The following is a 27938-nucleotide window of genomic DNA, read 5'->3' as shown; positions in this document are numbered from 1 at the left end:
CATACACAAGCTCCTTTCTTTCCCAAGGCTATTGCCATTTCCAAAAGCAATGTAAGATCTGCCCAAGAACAGCGGGGAGTTCTTACCCATTCTGTTATCCTAGCAACCTGAGGGCGAAGTTCTTCAGATCACTGACAGTGCCGTTCTTCCAGTAAGTTGATCTTTGCTTATCAGCTTTAATAGCTTTATTATGCGAAATACCCAGCCTTGAGGAAGTAACAATGACTCACTCACTAACTGTGGTGTGACTAATTGTTAATTAATTTTTAATTAGTCACACCACAGTTACTCCACAGTTAGTGAGTGAGTCATTTTAAGAGGAAGTCTCCAAGTCTCCCTCTGTCGCCCAGGCTGGAGTGCAGGGGCGAAGTCTCGGCTCACTGCAAACTCCGGCTCCTGGGTTCAAGTGATTCTCCCACCTCAGCCTCCTGAGTAGACGGGATTACAGGTGCGCCCCACTACACCTGGCTAATTTTTGTATTTTTAGTAAAGACGGGGTTTCCCCATGTTGGTCAGGCTAGTCTAGAACTCCTGACCTCATGATCCGCCTGCCTCGGCCTCCCCAAGTGCAGGGATTATGGGAGTGAGGCACCGTGCCCAGCCTCATTCCACAAACTTTTATTGTGCATTCACTATGGGCTGGGAGCTACACTAGGGACTGGTGACATGAAGACAGGTGACACTGTCCCTGGGCTCAAGATAGACAGGTGTGCAAACAAATGAAGTATGATGTGATATGTGCTCTAATGGTGCTAAGGATAAAAGGATAAGGGCTAAGAAAATGTAGCAACAATCAGTCTGACTGGGAGAATGAAAAAAGGTGTCACAGAGTCCCTAACACTTGAGGTGAGAATGAGAAAGAGCATGAGCTGGCCAGGTGACACACAGGAGGAGCATATTCCAACCTAAGAGACTGGGAAATGGGCCAAAATATAGCTTACTATGTAATTAAGTATGAGAGAGTTTAGACTGGACACTTGCGGGTTAGTCACACCCATAAGTTTTATTTCATCTTATAGGCAGGGGAGAGCCTCTGCAGGATTCTGAGCTTCGTGGTCCCATCATCAGAGTTATGTGTGGCAGTGGTACCAACCTTTTTGGCACCAGGGATGGGTTTTGTGGAAGACTATTTTTCCATGGACGTGGGGAGGATGGTTTCGGGATGATTGAAGCACATTACATTTATTGTGCACTTGTTTTCAGTAGGAGCCCTGACTTGTTTTCCTGCAACTATATGGTCCCTATATGGGGGTGAGGAAATGACAGATCATCAGGCATTAAATTGTCATAAGGAGTGTGCAGCCTAGATCCCTTGAGTGTGCAGTTCACAATAGGGTTTGTGCTCCATGAGAATCTAATGCTGCCTGATCTGATAGGAGGCGGAGCTCTGGCATAACGCAAGCAATGAGGAGCTGCTGCAAATACAGATAAAACTTTACTAGCTGACCACTAGCAGCTCATCTGCTGCTGTGTGGCCTGGTTCCTAACTGGCTATGAAGGAGTTCAGTCTGTGCCCTGGGGGTTGGAAACTCCTAGTGTATGGGAAAGATTACTCTGCAGCAATGTGGACAAATAGGATGAGGGTGAGCTGTCAGGGAAAATGGGGACGGAGAGCAGAGCTGTTTAAAAAGGAGGATAGATGGATGGGTGTGGTGGCTTACCTCTGTAATCACAGCACTTTGGGAGGCCAAGGCAGCAGATCACGAGGTCAGGAGTTCAAGACCAGCCTGACCAACATAGTGAAACCCCATCTCTACTAAAAATACAAAAATTAGCCAGGCATGGTAGCACCCACCTGTAATCCCAACTACTCAGGAGGCTGAGGCAGGAGAATTGCTTGAACGTGGGAGGCAGTGGTTGCAGTGAGCCAAGATAGTGCCATTGCACACACCAGCTGGGAGACAGAGGGAGACTGTCAAAAAAAAAAAAAAGAGGATAGACAGGGCTTGGGGATTAGTGGATGGGTAGGTAAGGAAGGAGGAGTCTAGCATGACGCTCACTAACTTGGACCAGCAGGAGAATGGCTGTGACAATAAACAAGATTGGGAAAACAGAAAACAGAGCAGATTTAGAAGGGAAAATGAATTCCCTTTTTGGCATGGTGTGGAGGGCTTGGGAGAGAGGTTTAGGCATCAGGTGTTAACATGAGGTGAAATGTATATAGCTGAAGTCATGGGTGTGGTGAGGTTTTGCAGGGAGAGCAGGGACCTCAGGAAGCCCAGTGCATAATGGAGAGTAGAGAAAAAAGAACCAGAAGAAGACAAGGAGAGGTCAGAGAGGTGTGCAAAGAACCAGGGAAGAGAGATCTTTATTTATTTATTTATTTTTGAGACAGGGTCTCACTCTGTTGCCCAGGCTGGAGTGCAGTGGCTCGCTGCATCCTCTGACTCCCAGGTTCAAGCAATTCTCCTGCCTCAGCCTCCCAAGTAGCTGAGGTTACAGTCACATGCCACCACACTACAGTTTGTATTTTTAGTAGAGATGGAGTTTCACCGTGTTGGTCAGGCTGGTCTGAAACTCCTAACCTTGTTATCTGCCCACCTTGCCCTCCCAAAGTGCTGAGATTACAGGCCTGAGCCACGGGCCTGGCCGAGAGTTATTAACAGCAAACAAAGGAGGGGAGAGTTTTAGAGAAGGAGCTGAGTAGTTTGGGACTCCAGGTGGGGCAGGTGTGGGTGGCCATGGTTGAGCGGCAGTGGCCTTCAAATTGGACTGGGTAGGAGCTGATGGGTCAGATTGGTCAGTCCTCTCCAGGACACTGAAAGCTCCAAAGCGGTGAGTGGATGCCAGTGGAGGGATGGATGTTGGGGAAGCTGAGTCAGATGCTAAAATCTTCCATACATGGGTCTGAAATGACCAGGGGAAATGAAGGCGGAGGCTGCTGTCTCCTGGTGGCCTGGGAAGGGCCAAGAGCCAGGGAGCTCTCCCCGTGCCTCCTAGCCCGGAGTTGGAGGGAGAAGAACGTGCGACCGCAGCACAGAGCACTGTAGGGGAGGGGCTCGAGGGAGATGGCGCCGCGCTCCCGGATGGCCAAAGAAAGCGACGGGGTGTGTCGCAAGGCACAGTGTGGGATGAGTCACCGAGAGCAAGGCACGGATGCCCGGAAGGGCTTGCATCGGGTATGTGAGCTGAGGTACACCCAGAAAAAAGCGGCTCGAGGCTGCTGAACGTAACAGGCACGGCCGGTCCTGCCAAGAAGCTACTTCCTGCGTGGAGTAGGGGACTCCGGGCCAACCCCTGTCCCCGGTCCTCCAGGGATGAGGGGGCTGCGGGAGCCGCGGAGGGGGACTCCGCCAGGGTGGACTGTTCCAGGGTCCCTCGGCCGCCGTCCACTCCCGGGGGCGTTCCTTCCTCCCAGCTGTGCACGAAGCATCTGCTGCCTGGCAAGAGCCCGCCCCTCTGCGCGCAGCCCGTTGTAGCCGAGTGCGCCTGGGTGCCCTCTGCCGGGCAAAAAGCCCACGGTTGGCGCCCTACTGCTCTCTGGCAGCGGAGCGCTTGCGAGACCCGGCTCGCCACCCCTGGGAGGGGTCCAGGGGAACGCGGCTGGGGCGCGGGAGCTCTCAGGGTGGGGCCCTGGGGGATGAGGCTGGGGCCCGCGGGAGACCGGGCTGGGGCGAGAAGGCTCTCAGGGCTTCTTGCAACAGAATGTTTCGATGTTGTTTTTAATTCTACAACTGTAAGCCTCTCCACGAAATCCAAGCTCAGCCCAGAGGGCTGTTCTATAATACATACACTTCAGTTTAAAAACATTGTAAATATAACATGTGTCCTTGTAATGAGCTCAAGCAATCCAGAATTACAGAAAGTAGGAAATGGATTATACTTCTCCTTTCTCCCCCGACGTCCTTACATACATTAAGGTGTGTATATATGGAAATATTACCGGGAGTCCTGGTTGTCCCAAAAGGGGTTCTTTCCTGCTGTGTGGCGAGGCCAATCCACGAAACCGAAAGTAAGTGTCAAGCAGTGCAGGCTTCATTCAACGGCTACGGAATCGCAAGATCTGAAATCAGCTCAGCTTCTGAGAGCTGGTAAGCTGCAGACTAACTTTCTTCAATGAAGGAGATGGGCATTAAGAGCAGATGCAGGAATATTTATGCTTTTCTTGGGAAAGGACGGAGATTTTCCTGGAATCAAGGAACCCCTTTTTTTCTGTCCCTTCTTGGTCTCTTCCAGTCGTTGTCATGGTGACTGTCAATTATCGTGGCGCTGGTGGGAGTCACTTAGCATGAAAATGGGATGATAATGAAGCTGGAGATTCTTGAGGGGTGCCATCTTGGATTTCGCCAGCTTCAGCTGGTTTCTTCCTAAGAAGGAACTTCTGAACACAGGCATTATGTTTCCTGAAAATAAGCAGAGTTAAAGCCGAGGAGGAATGTAGCTCTGTTACCTATGCTATCGCATTGGGCAACAAAAGCAAGGTCGGGGGGGGGGGTGTCTAAAGAAGTCACGCAGGCAGTGCAATGGGTAACAGACTTAGCTACATTTATGCAGCATTTTTACAAAAATGAAACCATACTATCTGTAAAGGAAGTTATGCTAACAAACAACAAAACGAGCAGGCACCGAGACTCCTTCTGACACTTTTATTTATTTAAAAATAAAATAGTTTTATTTTTCCCTGACAAATGAGGTTAACAGAGCATGATTATCATCTACGGGGACCCTTTCAAAAAGACAGGCTGTATACATTTGGAAAGGCTGTATACACAGGAAAGAAACTGCCAAAAGGGAGTAGTGCGGCGCCGACCGTGGGCTGCGGGCTCCGCCCAGGGCACCTAGGCGCACACCGCTGCCTAGGCTGGGTGCAGAGGGGCGGGAAGAAATCGATCCCCCACTTAAAGCTTCTTTATTTAAAAAAGTTTCACACACACACACACGGCTTCAAGATGACAATTTCTCATTATTTGCACTAGTTCTCAATTTGAGTCTGTTTTTCCCACTAGTGTGTAAGCTCCATGACTCCAGGAGACCAGGGGATCAGGGTTTGTTTTTGTTGAGAAGTGAGTCCTTTATACCCCAAATAGTGACTGACGCAGAGAAGGTATTCAGTAAACACTTTTTTTTAATTGTACTTTAGGTTCTGGGGTACATGTGCAGATCATGCAGGATTTGTTGCATAGATACATACATGGCAATGTGGTTTGCCGCCTCCATCCCCACCCCCCCATCACCTATATCTGACATTTCTTCCCATGTTATCTCTCCCCAACCTCCCCTCCCCTAGCTGTCCCTCCCCTAGCCCCCCCAACAGACCCGTGTGTCCTCCCCGTGCCCATGTGTTCTCATTGTTCAACACCTGCCTATGAGTGAGAACATGCAATGTTTGATTTTCTGTTCTTGTGTCAGTTTGCTGAGAATGATGGTTTCCAGATTCATCCATGTCCCTGCAAAGGACAGGAACTCATCATTTTTTATGGCTGCATAGTATTCCATGGTGTATATGTGCCACATTTTCCTTGACCAGTCTGTCATCAATGGGGATCTGGGTTGGTTCCAGGTCTTTGCTATTGTAAACAGTGCCACAATGAACATATGTGTGCATGTGTCTTTATAATAGAACAATTTATAATCCTTTGGGTATATACCCAGTAATGGGATTGCTGGGCCAAATGGAATTTCTATTTTTTTTAAAGGAATGCCTGCCTGACTGAATCTTAATGATCTGAGGCTTCTAGGTTAATCTTTACTTCTTTTATTGTTTGTTTAAAATATATTATGTTTAAGACCTTCTAACTGGTCAGCCTCCAAGATGGTGTTGGGCTGGGCTTCCTTTACTCTGGTTAGGTTTCCATGATCCCAATTCACTTGTTATTTGCTTCCCTTTTGACTTCACCATGATATACAACTTTTAAATTGTTAGAACACAAACATAAGGGTTTTATTTTTTCCATTAAATGTGAGATGTGACAGAGGCAAAATATTTGTTAAAGACATAAAATAATTACATAAATTGTAATAAAATAATTATGGCAATTTTCTATCTTTAGCTAAGGCATAGAACCATTCTTTAATTCTAAACGAGGCTGGGCATGGTGGCTGTTAACCACCCCAGCACTTTGGGAGGCTGAGGCTGGGGGATTACTTGAGGCCAGGAGTTGGAGACCAGCCTGGCCAACATAATGAAACCCTGTCTTCTAAAAATACAAACAAACAAACAAACAAACAAACAAAAAACCATTTAGCTGGGTGTGGGACATGCACCTGTCCACTACTCAGGAAGTGGAGGTACCAGAAGTACTTGATCCAGGAATGAAGTTGCGGTGAGCCAAGATATAGCGCCACTGCCCTCCAGCCTGGGCAACAGAGCAAGACCCTGTCTCAAAATAAGTTAAATACATAAATACACAAAATCCTAAACTACAGGACCAAGATTTGATCCAGAAAAGAGACTTTCTTGTACTAATTTATACACTGTTCACGTCAGAGCCCATTTTTCTTTTATTAGATGAATCTGGAAAAGCAACTTAGAATAATTCAGTCTAAAATTAGAATAACAGCTGATGAGATTACAATAAGCAGTTTTGTATTAGTATTTTTAAAAGAAATTAGAAAAACATGATTTTAAGGGAGATCGTGGTATTATTAAGAATATCTTCTCATAGTTAACAGCATACATAACATATAAGTTAGAAATGTACTCTGCTAGCTCACAAGATATTTTAAAGCAGGGATTTTAGTGTCACTAAACTTCTATTTAAAATAAGTTATTTTAATACCATTTTTTTTTTACTTTGTAATAACTTTAGATTCACAGAGAAGTTGGATAAGTTACCATATACCCCTAGCCCAGTTTCCTCTAATGGTAACAAATTACCATGGTAGTGTTGTGAATTCTTATAATGTTCGGGGTTGCCTCCACATCCATTTTGAATATTCATTGGACTTTCCCATACCAAAATCAAGGCTCAATCACCCTGGACAAAGTTGCCAGTTCTCCACCTTCTCCCAGTTCCTTTATGTGGTGGATCCAGATATCTGCCTTATACAACTACCTCCTGTTGACCACTTCCCTGCGGCACAGCTATATACAACCTGCTGGCCACACTGACCCTCACACCCTACACAGAATGTGCAGATATGCTGCAGGGACCACCACTAAGTCTGTGGGCGGCCTCCTCGAATTCATGTCTGGTTGGGAAACCTGTTTGGATAACACCCTGGACCCAATAAAGTTGTTGGCTCATGACTCCCTCCCTCTCTTGTTCTGCACTATTTCCATGAATCTGGCCTCCAAGCGTGCCATGTATCCCAAACCTGTAAGTAATAAACTGTTCCTTTTCTTTCTTTTTTTTTTTTTTTGACAGAGTTTCACTCTTGTTGCTCAGGCTGGAGTGCAATGGCACGATCTCGGTTCACTGCAACTTCTGCCTCCTGGGGTCAAGCCATTCCCCAGCCTCAGCCTCCCAAGTAGCTGGGATTACAGGCATGTGCCACCACATCCAGCTAATTTTGCATGTCTAGTAGAGACGGGGTTTCATCATGTTGGTCAGTCTGGTCTCTAACTCCTGATCTCAGGTGATCCACCTGCCTTAGCCTCTGAAAGTGCTGGGACTACAAGCGTGAGCCACTGCACCCAGACGGTAATAAACTATTTCTATCCTGTGTCTCCTAATCAGTGTAGGGTGCTCAGCATCTTGAAGATCTTAGAGTAAAATAGATACGTTTGTGGAAACTGAGATCCCAACATTGTTACATTACTATTAACTCCAGACTCATTTGAGTTTCAGTTTTCCATTTCTATCCACCTATTTTCAGAATCGCATACCAGGAGGATTTCATTTTACAGTGGTAATTTCTGAACAAACACAACATTCTGGAGAAACTTGTCTATCCTGTTAACTGCACATTATATCAATATGCCTGAGAAAGCAGGCCTTGCTAAAGATTTTTCTTTACTAAGTAATGCATGTGAAATATAATAACTGACAATGATAATACAATGACCAGGTAACTCAATAATTATAAGTCATTCAATTGAATGACATAGTGTTTTTGAAATGTAAAAATATATATATAAATAATACTCATATTAAGACAAAATTGGCTGGGCTCAATGGCTCATGCCTATAATTCCCAGCACTTTGGGAGGCTGAGGCAGAAGGATCACGAGGTCAAGAGTTTGAGACCAGCCTGGCCAATATGGTGAAACCCTGTCTCTATTAAAAATACAAAAATTAGCCAGGCATGGTGGTGCATGCCTGTAGTCCCAGCTACTTGGGAGGCTGAGGGAGGAGAATCACTCGAACCCAGCGGGTGGAAGTTGTGATGAGTCAAGATTGCGCCATTGCACTCTAGCCTGGGCGACAGAGCAACACCCTGTCTCAAAAAAAAAAAAAAAAAGACAAAATTTATTTATGTGATAAAACTTTTTATTCTCACTAGCTGTATCAATAAGACAGGATCTCTATAGTGCATTATTTAAGACTTATTTACTAAGAAAACCAGTAAGTTTGATTTTTTTTTTCTTGCCATGTTGGTTTCAAAGCACTTCCTTTAGCCACTTTTGGGTTGAGTTTTCTAGACCCATGTATTGGTTGGTTTTTTGTTTTAGTTTTTCTTTTTCTTAAGATGGGGTTTCACCATGTTGGTCAGGCTGGTCTTGAACTCCCGACCTCAGGTGATCCGCCTGCCTTGGCTTCCAAAGTGTTTGGATTATAGGCGTGAGCCACCATGCCCAGCCGTATTGGTTGTTAATGACATATTTCTAAATGATATACATCAATAATATATGACAATAGCTTCAGGTCAGGAACTACTCTGATTTAGATGTTTATCCTTTCCAAACCTTAAGTTGAAATTTGTTTCATCTTTTTCTTTTTTTGAGATGGAGTTTCGCTGTTGTTACCCAGACTGGAGTGCAATGGCGCGATCTCGGCTCACTGCAACCTCGGCCTCCTGGGTTCAAGCAATTTTCCTGCCTCAGCCTCCCGAGTAGCTGGGACTACAGGCACATGCCACCATGTGCAGCTAATTTTTCTATTTTTAGTAGAGACGGCGTTTCACCTTGTTGACCAGGATGGTCTCCATCTCTTGACCTCGTGATCCACCTGCCTCGGCCTCCCAAAGTGCTGGGATTATAGGCATGAGCCACTGCGCCCGGCCTTTTTTTTTCTTCTTTCTTTTTTTTCCTTTAATAGAGATAGGGCCTTGCTCTGTTACCCAGGCTGGAGTGCTGTGGTGTGATCATGGCTCACTATAGTTTGAACTCCTGTGCTCAAGCGATCCTCCCACCTCAGCCTTCGGAGTAGCTTGGTGAGCACCACCAAGTCTGGTGAAATTTGATCACCAATGTTGGAGTGAGGCTTAATGGGAGGTGTTTAGGTTTCATGGCCAGATCCTTATGAATAGATGTATGCCCTCCCTCAGGGGTGAGTGACTTCTTCCAGAGCTGATTGTTAGAAACAATCCTGGACCTCCCTCCTCAGTCTCTTGCTAACCCTCTTGCCATGTAATCTCTGCACACTCGAGTTCTCCCTCGCCTTCCACCATGAGTAGAAGCAGGCTGAGACCCTCACCAGATGCAGATGCCCAACCTGAACTTTCCAACCATTCAGAATCATTAGCCAAATAAACCTTTTTCTTTATAAATTACTCAGCCTTAGGTATTCCTTTATAGCAACACAAAACAGACTAAGACAGGAACCTACACTCCTTAGAAGAAGGTCATGTGTTATAAGCGTTTGAGTCTAAGATTTTAGTGTCTACACTCCGTCTTACATTTACCATTCTCTCCATTTTCACAAGTCCTATTATACAGTTGAAAACATTTCCTACACACTAGTAGAGCCATAGGAATTTAAAATCATTAATTGTCAAGGACATATGGAAAATTAGACAATGTGCACAGAAAAACAGGCCAGGAGTTTGAGGCCAGCATGACCAACATGGTAAAATCCTGTCTTTACCAAAAAAAAAAAAAAAAAAAAAAATTCAAAAATTAGTCGGGTGTGGTGGTGGGCACCTGTAATCCCAGCTACTCAGGAGGCTGAGGCAGGAGAATTGTTTGAACCCAGGAGGCAGAGGTTACAGTGAGCCAAGATGACATCACTGCACTCCAGCTTGGGTGACAGGGAGACTCCATCTCAAAATAAATAGAACTAGAAAGACAAAAATTAGCCAGGTGTGGTGGTGTGCATCTGTAATCCAAGTTACTAGGGAGGCTGAGGCAGGGGGATCTCGTGAATCTGGGAGGCAGAGGTTGCAGTATAATGACATTTTGGTCAACAACGGATGGCATATACAACGGTGGTCACTTAAGACTATGACTGTACCATATGGCCTAGGTGTGTTAGCAGGCTCTATCGTCTAGGTTTGTGTCAGTACACCCTATGATGTTCACATAAAATGAGATCATCTAATGAGGCATTTCTCAGAATGTATCCCTGTCATTACGTGACATGACTGTAAATATTTTTTTTTTTTTTTTGGCGAGAAGGATAGAACTATCCTAAATTTTATATGGAAAGGCAGGAGGGAAACGGGGGAGTATCATTCTACTTAAATTCAAAGCTTATTATATAGCTGCAGTAATTAAGACTGTGTGGTGCTGGCAAAAAGATCAACACAGATCAACATAACAAAATGGAGAGCCCAGTAACAGACCCACACTAATACGCTCAGTTGAATTCTGGCAAAGATGCAAATGCATTTCAATAGAGGAAGGGCAGTCTTTTCAACAAGGGGCTAGAGCAAGTTGATGTCCACAGGCAAGAAAATAAACTTCAAATTAAACATCTACTAAACACATACTAAATGTAAAACTCTACAAAACCTTTTGAAAACATAGAACTTCTTGAGGACAAAGAGATAAACCTTTGCTAGACAAAGGTTTCTTGGGCTTAACACTAAAAGTGTGATCCATGAAAGGAAAAATTGATGAACTGAATTTCAACAAAATAAAAAATTTTTAGCTCTGCAAAAGACCGTTAGGATAAAATACAAGCTACAGATTAGGCAAAAGTATTTTTCTACAAATATTTCCACAATATATAACAAACTCTCCGTTGGGCGTGGTGGCTCAGGTCTGTACTCCCAGCACTTTGGGAGGCTGAGATACACAGATCACTTGAAGTCACCGTGGCCAACATGGCTGGCCCACCTCTACTAAAACTCCAATGAGCTGGGTGTGGTGGCACATACCTGCAATCCTAGCTACTTGAGAGGCTGAGGCATGAGAATTGCTTGAACCTGGGAGGTGGAGGTTGCAGTGAGCCAAGATTGTACCACTACACTCCAGCCTGGATGACAGAGCGAGACTCCATCTCAGAAAAAACTCTTGAAATACAACAGCAAAAAAAAAAATAAAATATGTAATTTGAACATGGACAAAAGACATTTCACCAATTATGATACACAGATGGCAAATAAGCACATGGAAAGATGATTAACATCATTAGCTATCAGAGCAATTCTAAGTTACAACCACAGTAAAATATCACTACACTCTTACCAGAATGGCTAAGAGTAACATTAAGTGCTGGAAACGACGCAGAGAAACTGGATCACTCAAACATTACTGGTAGAAATGTGAAATCATACAGCTATGCTGGAAAACTTTGGAGTTCCTGGGCATTTATCCAAGAGAAATAAAGACTATGGTTCACATAAAAACCTGTACACAAATGTTTACAGCAGCTTTATTTAGATACCTAACAGGAAACATTCCTGATGTCCCTTCACAGGTGTTTACTATGGTATATCTATATTGACATCTCACTCAGCACTAAAAACAGGACTACTGATGCAACAGTCTGGATCAATGCCCAGAGGTTATGGTGAGTGAAAAAAGCCAATCCCAAAAGAAAGTATAATCCCATTATAATTTTGGCAAAATTATAGAGATGGAGAACACATCACTGGTGCCAGAGGTTACAAAGGTGGGTGTAGCTATACGAGCACAAGAGGAAAGTATGGCTTATAAGGACAACAGATAGGTTCATTGTGATAGAAATGTTCTATATATTGGTTACTATCATTTCTATTATAGCTTGGCTTAGTTGTGATATTGTCCTAGTTTTGCCAGATGTTATCATTGGGAAAACCGGGTGAAATCTCGGTATTATTTCTTACAAGTGTATGGGAATCTACAATAATCTCAAAATTTAAGTTGAATTGAGAAAAACAAGGCAATGATCTATATTTATGTTTAACAGGCCTGAAATAAGCTAACAAAGAGGAGTCGACTGATATTAAGACACACAATTTGGTTCATTTCCTAGATAATTTATTCGGGTGGAGTGGCAATTCCAGTGCCTGTTAGATATCTTATGCTGCCTCATCAGAAGTTTCTCCTAATGGTCTCAGGTATCTAATATCTGCCCAGTTCATACAAACCTATGGATCCCCAGTAATGTGTCTTTTTTTTTTTAAGACAGGGTCTGGCTCTTTTGCCCAAGCTGTAGTACAGTGACACAGTCTCAGCTCAACATGACTTCCACATCCTGGGCTCAAGCTATTCTTCTCACCTCCATCTCTTGCGTAGCTGTGACTACAGGTGCATGTAGCTCCCAGTTAAGTTTTTGGGAGAGACAGGGTCTCCCTATGTTGCCCATGCTGGTCTCAAACTCCTTGACTCAAGCTATCAGCCTGCCTCAGCCTCCTGAAATGCTGGGACTATATGTGTGAAACGCCATGCCCAGCCAAAATGCATCTTTTCAAAACATCTAGTAACTGAAAAAAATAATTTTCCAGGTAAGAAGAGATGAAACATATTAATCAACAGGCTGGATTTAAGACTAATTTTATGAGAAGATCAGCTAAGTGAATTTTTCTGATGCCTCGAAAATAATAAAATAAAAATTAGAAAGGTCATTTTTCTGTCCTTAAATTATCTTGTGTATCTACTGCTTGGAAAAGAGTAGTTTAAAGAAGTCTGCCAATCTCTCTGTGATCTCACATATGTGGTCCTAAACTTAAGCATATGTTTGTTTCATACATATGTATCTTATATATACATAATCTTTATCTTAATTTTTGGTATGAAAATCTTTCTATACCTTGTTACCAAAATAAACACAATTTGCATTAAAATTACTACTTATCATTTGAAGAGCCCAAAGACAGTTCTTAAATTCTTCCCCTTTTAGGAGAAAATGTTGAATAATGACTCCTTTAGCCAAATCTGATAAAGAATGTGTTCAGTATTTTATATTAGTTTATATTATGTTTTGAGAAAGATCTTTATTTGCTTTGTACAAGTAAAAATTACATGACACATTAACATATTATATATCAACATGATACATAATTCAAAAAACACTGTCTGCCAAAAGTAATTTTACCACTGTTTAAAAAAAAAAAAAACACCCTAAAAGTGGCTTTTTAATATGTATATTTTCTTCAAAGGAAGAAATTCCTTGCTTTTACTCAGAAGAAAAAATAAAATTAAGGTACGTCTGATTTGATTCCATGTAGATGGAATCTCCTACAAGGGTTCTTTTAGGAGACACCTGGGATTCACTGCATTGTTTTTATTTTCTTCTTTTTCCTCCTCTTTTCCAACACGTCTACCCTTTTGCTCTTCTTGGTTGATACCAGGCTACTTTCTTGTGTTGCTTTCTTACTGTCACCAGTTAAACCGCATTTCTTTGTGTTAGGTTTTGACTGCTTTTCTTCTTTGTGCACTGTGTCACCAGGCTCCTTTTTGCCGATTTTGGACTGTTTTTTACTTACTAAAACACAAAAGACAGTGCCTTTAAAGCCTGTTTTTCCCCCTTGAATGAAATAAACACAGGCTGCCAATAAAGTGAAATTATCTAGATTTCCTCCACTTCTACAATTTAAGAGATTCGAAACAATCAAATTCAATTACCAGGAGAAGGATCTGCAGCTGGAGGAGGGCTTGCTTTTGTGTCTGGCACCGTGTCTAACCACATTCCAAGACATGCCAGCCTGGCGTTAGTGTTTACGTCACAGAGTAAAGATGGGCAAACTTTCTAAATAGAAGAAACAAACATTCATAATATGAATTTTCAATAATTTCTTTTTCCATAATCAAGTTACCTTAATTTAAAACTTCCTCCATTTTCTTGAGTATAAAGTATGAATTCAGAAGCAATATATCATCTTCACTCATGGTTAGTTTGACTATGTTATTCACAGAGCCAATTTCTGAGAAGTATTCAGAAATGAAAAATTCTGAAGAAAAGAATCAGGTCTTACTTCCAGGGCTGAACAAAGAACCTTGGAAAAAGAAACACTCAACAAACCACATTCATAGAATGTGTTTATGAGAGAACAAAGAATAAACCAAGAGAGACTGTAAGAAGACTACAGGAGGGAATTTAGTTTTCCAAACTGTCTGGTTCAAATGGTTTGTTAATTCCGTAACTGATCAGGAGCTTCCAAATTGTTTTTAGCAATGGCAGCATTTTAACCTAAGAGCTTCCAGAGAACTCCAATATACAAGAAAGGAAAGTAGAGCTTCTCTGACTAAAAAGAGCAGTAAGAGTTCTGGGATCCGGCCAGCTCAGACTCAGAAATAACAACCTTCAAGGCAGCTCCTTGGGAACCCTAACTTTAAAACCATTAATATCAATCATGCCTGAAGGAGATTGAAAAAGTTTACTTAAAGATCTATGTCTTATGACCCTTAAAAAAATTCTACCTCACTTAAGAGCAAGACTTGTATTAAAGTGTATTTAGATTGTGGTAAGGCACTGACCTTATTTTGCGTAAGCTTCCACATTTTGATGAAACCATCACTCGATGGTGTAACAATAACATGATGCTCTGGAATTTCAAAACTGAACATGGCCTTTACCCTAGGATAGAAATATTAACACCATAAAAGATCTTTTCCTCCAAGTAGTCTAATATTGTTATAAAATTACACACACAGACTAGTGCTTTCTCAATGCTTCAAGTATTTACAAACTGCTCAATGAATATGTGCCTTAAAATAAAACTATGCTGGCCGGGCGTGGTGGCTCACACCTGTAATCCCAGCACTTTGGGAGGCTGAGGCGGGTGGATCACGAGGTCAAGCGATCGAGACCATACTGGTCAACATGGTGAAACCCCGTCTCTACTAAAAATACAAAAAATTAGCTGGGCATGGTGGCGCGTGCCTGTAATCCCAGCTGCTTGGGAGGCTGAGGCAGGAGAACTGCTTGAACCCAGGAAGCGGGGGTTGCAGTGAGCCGAGATCACGCCATTGCACTCCAGCCTAGGTAACAAAAGCGAAACTCCATCTCAAAAAAATATATATATAACTAAGCTTCACATTCCATTAGTGAATCATACTCAGGCCCAAAATACAAGATAAAATCAACTGCCCACCATATCTGAAGGAAAAGTTGAAAAGACAATAGATAACTATAAATAATCAGGTTATTACAAGGGAACTAAAGATGAGTAAAACAAAGCCCTTCATCTCAAGAAATTCCAAGTTCAGTAAGGAGAGAAAAGACAACAGAAACGATGAATCAAGGCCTCTCCCACACACCCATTTCTCTCCACTCCAGTGCCACCATTGATAGTCTAAGCTGCCATCACTTTTCTTCTGGATCACAGACATAGGCTCACTGGCCTTTCTGCTTCTATTTTGCCCCTTAAAAATGTAAAATCATGTAACTTCCAAAAACTCTACAAAACTGGGGTCTACTTTAAAATAACATGGGAGAGGAAGTGGCTGGGCATATAGATGAAGCAAGACTGGTCACACAGTGACAGTTGCTAAAGCTGGTGGCAAGTCTTAAAATGTTAGTACCATAAGGCCGGGCACGGTGGCTCACACCTGTAATCCCAGCACTTTGGGAGGCGGAGATAGGTGGATCACCTGAGGTCAGGAGTTCGAAACCAGCCTGGTTAACATGGTGATACCCCATCTCTATTAAAATAAATTAATTAATTTTAAAAGTTGGTACCATAAAAAAAAAAAGTTAGTATCATAAACCAGTCTAAATGTTTTTAAATTTTTCCATAGGAAGAAAAAATATGATTATAGGCACCATTTGGCTTCCACCACCCTTTCCTTGCTCACTCTCACCTAGTCACAAAGGTCTTCTATCTGCTCCTAAAATACACCAAGCTCTGTTCTCCCTCAGGGTCTTGGCACCTATGGCTCTCTCTTCCCTTTTTTTTTGAGGTGGAGTCTCGTTCTGTTGCCCAGGCTGTAGTGCAGTGGTGTGATCTCAGCTCATTGCAACCTCCACCTCCCAGGTTCAAGCAATTCTCTTGCCTCAGCCTCCCAAGAAGCCAAGATTACAGGCATGTGCCACCACGCCCAGCTAATTTTGTATTTTTAGTAGAAATGGGGTTTTCTCCATATTGGTCAGGCTGGTCTTGAACCCACAACCTCAGGTGATCCACCTCCCTCGGCCTCCCAAAGTGCTGGGATTAAAGGTGTGAGCCATGGTGCCCGGTCCTACTCTCTATTTTTAAAACTAGCTCCTTTCTCATTCTTACGGTCTCATATCTCCTTCCCTCATCATCCTATCTAAACCAATTAGGCTTATTCCTTAATCACTCTACTTTTCTATTTCCATTCTGTCATAATGATCTGCTTACTTTATAATCTATTGCTTCGCTACAACAGAAGAGCCATGAGAGCACAAGCTCTTGTCTTTTCTGTTCATTATTAAATACCTCGTGTAGTATTTCATAATGATGATCAATAAACACTTGTTGACTGAATGAATGGCCAAATATCTTAAGTGTTACTAGTACACCTGGAATGGGTGACCTTGAAGAATGTTTACTCCCCAATATAGGGAAAGAAGGCCTTTATTTTAGTAACTGCAGTACTCTAAGTACGGATCTCTTAAAACTTAACCACTGTTTAATAAATAAGATTCATTTGAGACATAGAGCATGCAAATGAAATACATCAAAATATAACTCTGTACATTAGATCACCTTTTTCAAAATTCCTGGAAAAAGCAGGATCTAAGAGTCAGATAAAACTGGGTTCAGCTCTCAGCTGCTTTACCTAAGAGTGGGGTAATCTTAGCCAAGCCACTTAACTGCTTACTTTGAGATTATCTACCCCCTAGAAATAGAGTAAGCATTAAAAGGTAATAAAGACTGGAACTCAATAACAGTTCACTTCTCCTGCAGGGGGAAAAAAATCACTTGTAAAGGGAGAAGAAGGAGGCAAGGGGAATTACATAAAAGGACAAAAGTAGTTGGGAACAAAGCTCAAGACTGTTTAGTCTTTTGTTTGTTCAAATATGTTTGATTTCAGGCTCCAAATCTAACAGACATTTAAAAAACTATCTTGTGCAAATGACTAGTCCCAAAAAACAACTTCACCAATTTTGCTTTTTTTTTTTTTTCTGAGAGGGAATCTTGCACCGTAGCCAGGCTGGAGTGCAGTGGTGTGATCTTGGCTCGCTGCAACCTTTGCCTCCTGGGTTCAAGCGATTCTCCTGCCTCAGCTTTCCCGAGTAGCTGGGACTACAGGCGCACACTACCACGCCCAGCTAATTTTTGTATTTTTAGTAAAGATGGGGTTTCACCATGTTGGCCAGGATGGTCTCAATCTTTTGACTTCATGATCCACCCACCTTGGCCTCCCAAAGTGCTGGGATTACAGACATGAGTCACCATGCCCAGCCTACTTTTGCATTATTAAAGGCCACGAAGATAACATTTTCCACCATTTTATTAGACTCCAGATACCATATACTGTCCACGTAGGTATGTCTGATTATTTCTGCAGTTAATAAAAACATATACCCTGGTTTAAGAAACTACTGCATTTATTAAGACTCAACATATACACCTGAGATTGGTAAAATTACCTGTTTTCATGACCTTTAAATTCACAGAGGCACACTATCGAATCACAGTCAAAAAACCTTATAACTTCTTCATCTCCAGCCACTGCAAGGACAGACTCCTAGGAGAGAGGAAAAATAATAATATGCAGAATGTCAGCAACAGTTCCAACCATCACCACAAACTTCGGTCACTGATTTCTGATTACTTACTGAAAGAAATTTAACAGCAGAAATTCTCTTTTCATTTGTGATGGTGCCACTAATGGATGCAGTGTCAAGCTGATAGATGTCTATTTTATTCTGTATGATAACTACATATTGCTCTTCTCTTGGGGACCATTCCACTAGGTGAGCATCTGTAAGTGAAAAAAAATAAAGTTTATTTTTTATTTAAATTTTTAATTTTTTAATTTTTTTTAGTAGAAACGGGGTTTCACCATGTTGGCCAAGATGGTCTAGATCTCCTGACCTCGTAATCTACCCACCTCAGCCTCCCAAAGTGCTGGGATTATAGGCATGAGCCTATAAAAAAGACCATGCCTGGCCTATTTATTATTTTATAAATAAAACATAAAATGATCATAGTAATAAAAAATAGCAAATATTTATAATGTGCATTTTCAAATCCATGATGCCATTTGCTCTTCATAACACATTTTGCAAGTTCAACTTTTTAGAAAATAATCTAGGTTCAAAAAGTCAACAGTGGGCCAAGTGCAGTGGCTCACACCTGTAATCCCAGCATTTTGGGAGGCCAAGGTGGGTGGATCACTTAAGGCCAGGAGTTTGAGACCAGATGGTGAAACCTCATCTCTACAAAAACTACAAAAAATTAGCCAAGCATGGTGGCATGCACCTGTAATCCCAGCTACTTGGGAGGCTGAGGCAGGAGAATCACTTGAACCCAGGAGGCAGAGGCTGGAGTGAGCTGAGATTGTGCCACTGCACTTCAGCCTGGGTGACAGAGCAAGACTCTATCTCAAAAATAAAATAAAATATAATAAAAATCAAAGGCAGGTGGCAAAGCCACAAGAATCTAGACCTAAAATGGGAAAATAAAGTAACCCAAAGCATTTACTCAGAGGTAACCACCACCATGCAGGGAAATAAATGTGTAACATGCACACATGTAAGAATGTGTATCTATCTATATGCATAGTCCATTAAGTCACTCTAAAATATACTGATTGAGTATCCCTTATCCAAAATGCTTGAGACCAGAACTGTTTTGGATTTTGGAATATCTGCATTTAAACAGCAAAATATCTCAAGGATACAACCCGTGAAACTCATGTTTCAAGTCTAAAAATGAAAGTCATCTATGTTTTATATATACCTAGCCTGAAGGTAACTCTACACAATATTTTAAATAATTTTGGGCATGAAACAAAGTTTTGACTGTGATCCATCATGAGGTTAGGTTTTGAATTTTCTTTTTCTTTTTTTGAGATGGCATTTTGCTCTTGTCACCCAGGCTGGAGTGCAATGGCCAATCTCGGCTCACTGTAACCTCTGCCTCCCAGGTTCGAGTGATTCTCCTGCCTCAGCCTCCCAAGTAGCTGGGATTACAGGTGTCCGCCACCCAACCTGGCTAATTTTTGTATTTTTAGAAGAGATGGGGTTTTATCACATTGGCCAGACTGGTCTTGAACTCCTGACCTTAGGTGATTCACCTGCCGCAGCCTCCTGAAGTGCTGCGATTATAGGCATGAGCCACCGCGCCTGGCCTGCGTGTTGAATTTTCTACTTGAGGCATCACACCAGTGTTCAAAAAGTTTCAGATTTTGAGGGATTTCAGATTTCCAGATTAGGAATGCTCAACCTGTATTTCAAACAAAAATACTCACTTTAGGCCGGGCACGGTGGCTCAAGCCTGTAATCCCAGCACTTTGGGAGGCCAAGGCGGGTGGATCACGAGATCAAGAGATAGAGACCATCCTGGTCAACATGGTGAAACCCCGTCTTTACTAAAAATACAAAAAATTAGCTGGGCATGGTGGCGCGTGCCTGTAATCCCAGCTACTCAGGAGGCTGAGGCAGGAGAATTGCCTGAACCCAGGAGGTGGAGGTTGCGATGAGCTGAGATCGCACCATTGCACTCCAGCCTGGGTAACAAGAGCGAAACTCCATCTTAAAAAAAAATTACAATAATCACTTTGTTTTATATTTTTTATGAATGCTGATCTTCCTTCTACAAGATTCCACGTTCTGCGAAACAGGAAGCTCACTTATGGTGTGACCACCAACTAACTTTTACTAAGCGTAAAAGAACAAGTATAATGACGACTTACTGAAGTGACAATTTTACTAAATATTGGCTATTTAAAAGACCTGCTATCTTCCTTACAGCAACATCCTGAAATATTATCAGGCAGGATTAAGGCTTGCTTCATTCCCATATCCCTTTAACACATCGTAACCATTGTATTTTCCAAAGGCTTCCCTTCCTAAAAATCTTCACTTCACAGCTATGATGACTGGAGCAAAATTACATGCTTGAGTACAGAGCTTATCATCTTTATCCTACCATTATGAAAAGGTTCACTAGCTTTTGACCTTTCCCTTGTTTCACGGTATTTTTTTTTTTTTTTTTTTTGAGATGGAGCCTCGCTGTGTTGAGCAGGCTGGAATGCAGTGGTGTGCTTGGCTCACTGCAACCTCCGCCTCCCGGGTTCAAGCAATTCTCTGCCTCAGCTTCCCGAATAGCTGGGATTATAGGTGCTGCCACCATGCCTGGCTAATTTCTTTTTTAGTAGAGACGGGATTTTACCATACTGGCCAGGCTGGTCTTGAACTCCTGACATTGTGATCCACTCGCCTCAGCCTCCCTAAGCACTGAGATTATAGACATGAGCCACCATGTTTTCCTACAGCTCTCCACCATTTAAATATACTGTGAAATGCCCTGCCTGTTTCAGTGTTTTTAAATGGTGGAGAGCTGTAGTAAAAGATACACCTTAGAAAAATGCTCTCGAGCATTAATGACTTACGTTAATGTCTTATCTGTACCAACCGACAGGGCCAACTTGCCAGATGGGTGAATAGAAAGGAAAGTCACATGTCCTCTAAAATGAAACTAACAGTTAGTCCCCGACTTGACTGGCACATGGAGAATGCCAAAGGGAAGAGCCCAACTCACTTGTGAGCTTTAACTGACTTCAGGCATTCCCATTTCTTGGCATCCCAGATACAGATAAGTCCATCTTCTGCTCCACTGATCAAATGCCTGTTGCCATAGAATTTCAGGCAAGTTATTGTGCCTGTGGAAAAACCAAAACCGGCAAAAATAATATTCATTTTAAATGCAAACTCCATTTCTGGTTTGAAGGCTATGCTATGCTAACTAGAACACTCAATGCCTTTTTTGTTTTCTCTTGAGGCAGCGTTTTACTCTGTTACCCAGGCTGGAGTGTTATGGCACAGTCTTAGCCCACTGCAGCCTCTGCTTCCTAGGTTCAAGTGATCTTCCCACCTCAGCCTTCTAAGTAGCTGGGACTACAGGTTCACACCAATACACCTAGCTAACTTTTGTATTTTTTGTAGGTACAGAGTTTCACCATGTTGTCCCGGCTACTCTTGAACTCCTGGACCCAAGCGACCTGCCCACCTCAGCCTCCCAAAGTGCTGGAATTACAGGCGTGAGCCACCGTGCCTGGCCTCGATGTCTTAATATTACTAAAATACACCTTAAATTTTTTCTTATATGTACAACTGCTAAAATCTATGCAAATATTTTCAGCAGAGTACCTGCAGTTTAGATACATTTTTCAATGAATCAGTTCACATCCTTGCTTTACCTCTTCAAATTACAAATTTAGGAAATGGCTGGCTAGGATAATTTAAGCAGAAGTAAACAAAACTAACTGGCTAACAAGCTAATCCGGGGAACAAACCAGGAGTACTGCCACATGACTTCCACTTTCTAAAGCGTGAACCAGCCACCCAAGCAGCCATGATCAAGTCATTATCACTCTGACCTGTTTTGATCCATTACTAAACACTTCTCATTCATTTGTCCATATTTTCCTCTCCTTATTATCCTATTTCTCACTTTGGAAAGTTTACTCTCCTATATCTGCTAACCTAGAAAAAAGTTTATCTATTACCAACTCTGAGAAAAATAGGATTTATGCAGCCATACAAAGGAATGTGACCATGTGCTCTGCAGGGATGTGGGTGAAGTTTGAAGCCATTATCCTCAGCAAACTAATGCAGGAAGAGAAAACCAAACACTGGCCGGGTGTGGTGGCTCATGCCTGTAATCCCAGCACTTTGGGAGGCCAATTCGGGCAGATCACGTGAGGTCAGGGGTTCAAGATCAGCCTGGCCAACATGGCAAAACCCCATCTCTACTGAAAATACAAAGATTAGCTGGACGTGGTGGTGTGTGCTTATAGTCTCAGCTACTTAGGAGGCTGAGGCACAAAAATCACTTCAACTTGGGAAGTGGAGGTTGCAGTGAGCTGAGATCCTGTCACTGCACTCCAGCTGGGGTGACGGAGCTAAACTCCCTCTCAAAAAAGAAAGAAAAGAAAAGAAAACAAAAAGAAAAAAAAAAGAAAGACCAAATACCACATGTTCTCACTTATAAATGGGAGCTGAATCATGAGAACACATGGACACACAGGGAGAACAACACACACTGGGGCCTGTGGGAGGGGAAGGGTTGGGGGAGAGAGAGCATTAGAACAGCTAAAGGATGCCTGGCTTGATGCCTAGGGGATGGGATCTGTGCCGCAAACCACTAAGGCACGTTTACTTATGTAATAAACCTGCACATCCTGCATGTGTACCCCTGAACTTAAAATAAGGGTTGAAGGAAAAAAAAGAAAAGAATTTTTAAAAAGACAAGAAAAAAAAGGATTTATACAAGGAATGGAGGAAACCAAGAACCCTATTTCATTCACCCCCCCGCAAAGTCTAAACTCCTTCTGTGTCATTCCTTTTCTTATTGTTGAACTCTTGTACTAACGGGTATGGGCAGATCGAATTTAACTTATTTCTTCCAAACCTGAGAGAGAAGGCTTCTTTGTATGAAGTGGGTATGGGAAAAAGAGAAAAAAAGAATGTATACTCAAAACACTCAAAGCACAGCCAATGAAGGGTGAGACCGCTGTTAAAGCATTATGGACAGTCTGCCATGGTGTGAACGTGTCCCCCAAAATCATCTGCTGAAACTTGGTTGCCAAAGCGATAGTTTAAGAGGTGGGACCTTTAAGTGAGGAGACTCATGAGCAAGATTATTGACCTTATAAAAGTTTTTTTTTTTGGCCAGGCGAGGTGGCTCACGCCTGTAATCTCAGCCCTTTGGGAGGCCGAGGTGGGCAGACAACTTGAGATCAGGAGTTCAAGACCAGCCTGGCCAATATGGTAAAACCCCGTCTCTACTAAAAATACAAAAATTAGCTGGGCATGGTGGTGGGCGCCTGTAATCCAAGCTACTAGGGAGGCTGAGGCAGGAGAATCACTTAAACCCAGGAGGTGGAAGTTGCAGTGAGCTGAGATCACTCCACTGCATTTCAGCCTGGGCAACAAGCAAGACCCCTTATTAAAAAAAAAACAACAACAACTTTTTTTTGTTTGTTTGTTTGCTTTTTTTAAACTGGCTCCAACTCTCGAGCTGGACCTTACAGAATTGTACAGGGCGCTGCTGCCCTTCTACTATATGAAGACACAGCAGCAGCAGCCAGTCCTTAGCAGACATGAAGATCTGCGGGTGCTTTAATCTGAGACTTCCCGGCCTCTGGCACTGTGAGAAATACATTTCCATTATACAGAAATGATTCAGTCTAAGGTATTTGGTTCTAGCAGTCTGAATAAACTAAGAGAACATGTCATAGAAGGAAGCCGTTGATGGCTGCATATTTACTGCTGGAAACCAGTGCCTGCTGTGGATCCTCTGAAATACAAGAAAGATTGGATAGGAAAAAAGGCACCTATTTTATCTGCCTTTGCAGAAAACCAACTTTCTTAGCTAAGTTACTCCTCATTCTCTGTCTCCTAGGAAAATGCAATAAAAACAGCAAACGATGTTTGGTACTGAAGAAAAAAATTTACCTGTTCAGTCTTTCTCTTCCTTGATTCTGCCACTATCCCTGGTACCTTGACCACCAGTGTGGAAAACTCAACAAGGTGTGAATTACTACTCCCTGACTTCAACTCCAGTGATCTTTGCCTCCTCTGTATTTCAGTCCCCACCACCACAGCCTGGGCATCATTACCACGTAGAGCTGTTCCACGTTAGAAATCTTGACCTCTGGGAACCTATTTGCTGACCACAAGCTCACATCTTCCCATCCCTTTCACGCCTTCCTGCACTCACACTCCGTCTGCTTTTGTATTTCAGAGATCTCCAGGCCCTTGACAACACATTTTCTCCATGCTGACAACCTAATCTACTCCTTCACCAAAATTCTTAATTCGCTTGTAACTTAATCCTCCTACTGCACACACCAAGGTAACCTTCCTCTCTCTAGGGAAATGTCTGGGGCTTACTACTGAAGAAACTCAGAAAACCTTGCAAACTGATGTTGCTCGATCCATACCTGCCAATTCCAATGGGGCAGGCCCTCATCATTCCTTCTGTTTGGGTTCTCAGTTAGCAGCCCTCCCATAGCAGACTGGCAGTACTTTCCTCAAGCCCACATCACTCATTAGCTTGCTTGCTCCCTCCCTCCCATTCAGCCTCTACCTGCCTTCTCTCAAGGTCTCTGGGATCTACTTCTGTAGCGCCTCATACTTCTATTTAACCTTCTCACAATCCGGAACAGCTTCAGCTCCTCATGCACACCAGCGGTCAAAAGCATGGGCTTTAGACCTAGGTTCAAGTTCTAGTTCCACTGTTTTGAGACCTTGGGCAAGTCAAGTAACATCTTTGAAACTAGGTGTTCTCTTCCACGAACTAAAGATAAAACTACTTTCTTGGCACACTGAGGGATACACAACATGCCCTCAATAAAGTGAGATATTGCTGTGATACTACTACTTGTGCTCCTCATACTGCCGGCTCTGCCTGCAATGTCCTTTCGCCCTCCTTGCAAACTTTATCTGCCTAACAACTGACATTTCTCTTTTAAAATAATACAGATGAGAAGAGAAAAAAAAAATTCAGATTCATTTTAAGGAAGGTTTCAGTGAAACCTCACTCTGACTCCCTTACTCCCTGAGTTCCTCCTTTCTGTCTTCCAATACGAACTGTGAGACAACCCAGAGCAAACCACTTTCTTCCCCCCGAGATGGAGTCTCACTCTGTTGCCCAGGTTGGAGGGCAGTGGCACAATCTCAGCTTACTGCAACCTCTGCCTCCCGGGTTCAAATGATTCCCCTGCCTCAGCTTCCCAAGTAGCTGGGACCACAGGTAGGTGCCACCACACCTGGCTAATTTTTTTGTATTTTAGTGGAGAAGGGTCTGGTCTTAAGCTCCTGACCTCAGGTGATCCACCTGCCTCAGCTTCCCAAAGTGCTGGGATTACAGGTGTGAGCCACTGCGCCAAGCTAAGAAACCATTTTTTAAAAATTCCTCTATCTTCTACTGTAGAATCTGCTATAAAATAGATACAGCAAATTGCTCAACTTAAGATTCAATTTTCTTACCACTGTGATGCACTAGAGCCTCATGCTCTATCTTCTTTTTCATGTCGTAAATGTGAATTGTTTCATCTTTGCTCCCAGTGACCACAAAATGACTATTGACAGCTACTGCTGACAAGGAGGCAGTGTGAGCATGGTGAGTGAAGTCAGCCACAGGAGTCCATTGCTGCTGAAGATGAAAACACACAATTAATGCCACAGTCACCCCACAGTTTTACCAACTATCCACTGGTAGTTTTTATGAATCATGGAACCATTTATCGGTTACTGAAAAGATAAATCGTTCTGCAATTCATGAAAATTATGGATCCTACAAATGGAAAAACGACATGTAAAACTAAAAAATCACATGTAGTTTAACACAAAGGACTTGAGACTTCATCAGGAAGGTAAAGCAAGGGGATGGGAAGGCAACACTGGGTATCACCACTCTAGAACGCAGTAATGGAGACTGGACGAGAGAAGACTTTTAGATTCTACACAAATCTTCGGTTTTTTTTTTGAGATGGAATCTTGCTCTGTCACCCAGGCTGGAGTGCAGCGGCGTGATCTCAGCTCACCGCAACATCTGCCTCCCAGGTTCAAGCGATTCTCATGTCTCAGATTCTCTAGTAGCTGGGATTACAGGTGCCTGTCACCACACCCAGCTAATTTTTGTATTTTTAGTAGACGCAGGGTTTTGCCATGTTGGCCAGGCTGGTTTCAAACTCCTGGCCTCAAGTGATCCACCTGCCTCAGCCTCCCAAAGTGCTGGGATTACAGGCATGAGCCACCACACCCGACAACAAGTCTTACAAAGAAAAACCAACAGAGTAAAGGTATGCTTCCATGAGCACCAACATAAGTCCCTGAGAATCACCAATAATGAAATCTCAGCACCTGTATGCTTATTGCCATGTGACAATAGGATTAGGAAGTCTGGATGAATGTGAAGTATGACAGCAAAATACACAAACACACACACACACACACACACACACACTCCTTAAACTGAAGGAACTGCATCAAAAAGTATTTGAGAAACAAACCGAAAACAGAAAACACCCATCAAACTTCTTTGAACACGTGTTACTGCAAATCAGGACCTGCATAATTACAGCAACAGATACTCCTTCCATCAATTAAGACCAAGGAGGTCTCCTTTGAATCAAGCATTCTTGAGGGGCTGCTATGGGCTTACATCAAATAATAACCTTTTCAAATTCACACAATGTGGGTTTATCTAGGCTATCACTTAGATTTAGGAGCAGCATAGGGGAATGTTAAGAGCCTCAAATGTCAGAGACCCTTGGGGGGCTCCTGACATTTTGGGTCAGCTCTGCCAATTATTAGCTGTATGGCCTACAGCAGTGGCTTAACCTATTTAGGAAGAACATTTTGGTTCCTCATCTGCAAAAATGAGAACTGTATCTGCCTCAGGATTGCTATGAGGCCTATTGTGTGTCTGAAACATAGTTAAGTAATTTCACTGGAAAGAAAACACTCAATAGTATCCATCTTTGACTATTCAAAACACATCACTTTTCAGCCAAAGACCAAAAGCAAATAACTGGAGTAGGAAACAAAATAAACAAAAGCAACAGGTCGAGTGACATACTCCCAAATTATCTAGGTAATTCAAGATTGACACCTTGACTTCATAAAGTACTGTACTCAATAAAACAGGTTTCTGGAAAACACTGAGAATTGCTTCAAGAATAAAACTGAGCTAGATGTTAGAAAGTAGGATTTCTAGCTGTGAGTACAGTCCTACCTACCTATTTGACTACTGGCAATTTACTAAAGCTTTCTATTCATTCTGCTGTAATTTCTCTCCATCTATGTATCTCCTCAGTCCTCCAACCCTTATGGAGGGAATGTCTCTAAGGCAAGATCCATACCTCCAGCATCTTTGCAACTCCACTGCCCAGCTCACAAATAAGTTCCCAACCAATAACGAACTGGTATCCTTTATCTATAAGTGATTTCTCCTAATCTAGCTCTAATAATTTGTAAAATTCTAGGACAGAAATTCAGAGAAAGAGCGAGATCTTTTTTCATTAAATTTTGAATACAGTCAACTTATGGGATCTATCTACCCTTAAATCCACCCTCTACGACTCATTTATCCCTATGCAGAAATGCCGTTTCCTCTGTGTCCCGTGGCCGTTTTGTCTACTGTAACAGGCAGATATTGTCTAATTGTGATAAAATATCCACTCTGTGTTTTAAAAGGTTAGCTTTTCCCTTAAGTCTCTTAGGTTTGATTCATCAATTCATCCAGAGATCTGACAGTGAACAGCAGGCGCTCAAATGTTTACCTCTGCTGTGTAGGAACCAAACCCAGCCTTCCCGGCCCCGCCTCCGTCTGTCTCCGGGTACGCGGTATCTCACCTCGCGGTCGCCGCACGCCTCGGACTTCGGGTGTACGGTTACCCCAAGAGGACCTGCTCGTAGCAACCCGCGACCAGCTCCATTCAGCAAAGCACTTGCCTCTTCCGCCAGCCCGGCTCAATCTGGAGGTGACTGAACCGGATGTCAAAAAAAAAAAAAAAAAAAAAAAAAATGGGCCGGGCGCGGTGGCTCAAGCCTGTAATCCCAGCACTTTGGGAGGCCGAGGCGGGTGGATCACGAGGTCAGGAG

At 42.7% G+C, this 27938-nt stretch overlaps 2 protein-coding genes and 1 pseudogene across 5 annotated transcripts in view; 1 reads left to right on the top strand and 2 right to left on the bottom strand.

Moving 5' to 3' along the window:
* Positions 1 to 3954, bottom strand: part of LOC108587750 (serpin B6) — a 39063-nt gene extending 35109 nt beyond the window's left edge. For 2 of the 3 annotated variants that reach the window (XM_078368451.1, XM_054253772.2), the window contains exon 1: positions 87 to 3954. The gene's annotated coding sequence lies outside the window, so the exon portion shown is untranslated. The remainder of the gene's footprint in view (positions 1 to 86) is intronic. The other variant, XM_035295112.3, reaches the window with a different exon arrangement.
* LOC128931878 (uncharacterized) lies at positions 3009 to 12428 on the top strand (annotated as a pseudogene). Its single transcript, XR_013534984.1, has 3 exons — positions 3009 to 3047; positions 3134 to 4031; positions 11685 to 12428. The product of XR_013534984.1 is annotated as an uncharacterized LOC128931878 (transcript).
* LOC128928156 (p21-activated protein kinase-interacting protein 1) lies at positions 5684 to 27813 on the bottom strand. The gene is given in 11 exon segments (XM_078368459.1): positions 5684 to 13673; positions 13814 to 13937; positions 14666 to 14765; positions 17748 to 17845; positions 17937 to 18082; positions 19882 to 19934; positions 20717 to 20791; positions 20866 to 20986; positions 25320 to 25482; positions 27690 to 27730; positions 27733 to 27813. Coding segments are annotated over 11 exon segments (1176 nt in total). The 5' UTR covers positions 27773 to 27813; the 3' UTR covers positions 5684 to 13458.
* Between the last annotated feature and the right edge of the window lie 125 nt (positions 27814 to 27938).

Source organism: Callithrix jacchus, chromosome 4 (assembly GCF_049354715.1).
Source record: "Callithrix jacchus isolate 240 chromosome 4, calJac240_pri, whole genome shotgun sequence".
NCBI lineage: Eukaryota > Metazoa > Chordata > Mammalia > Primates > Cebidae > Callithrix > Callithrix jacchus.
This window is presented reverse-complemented; position numbering and strand designations above follow the sequence as displayed.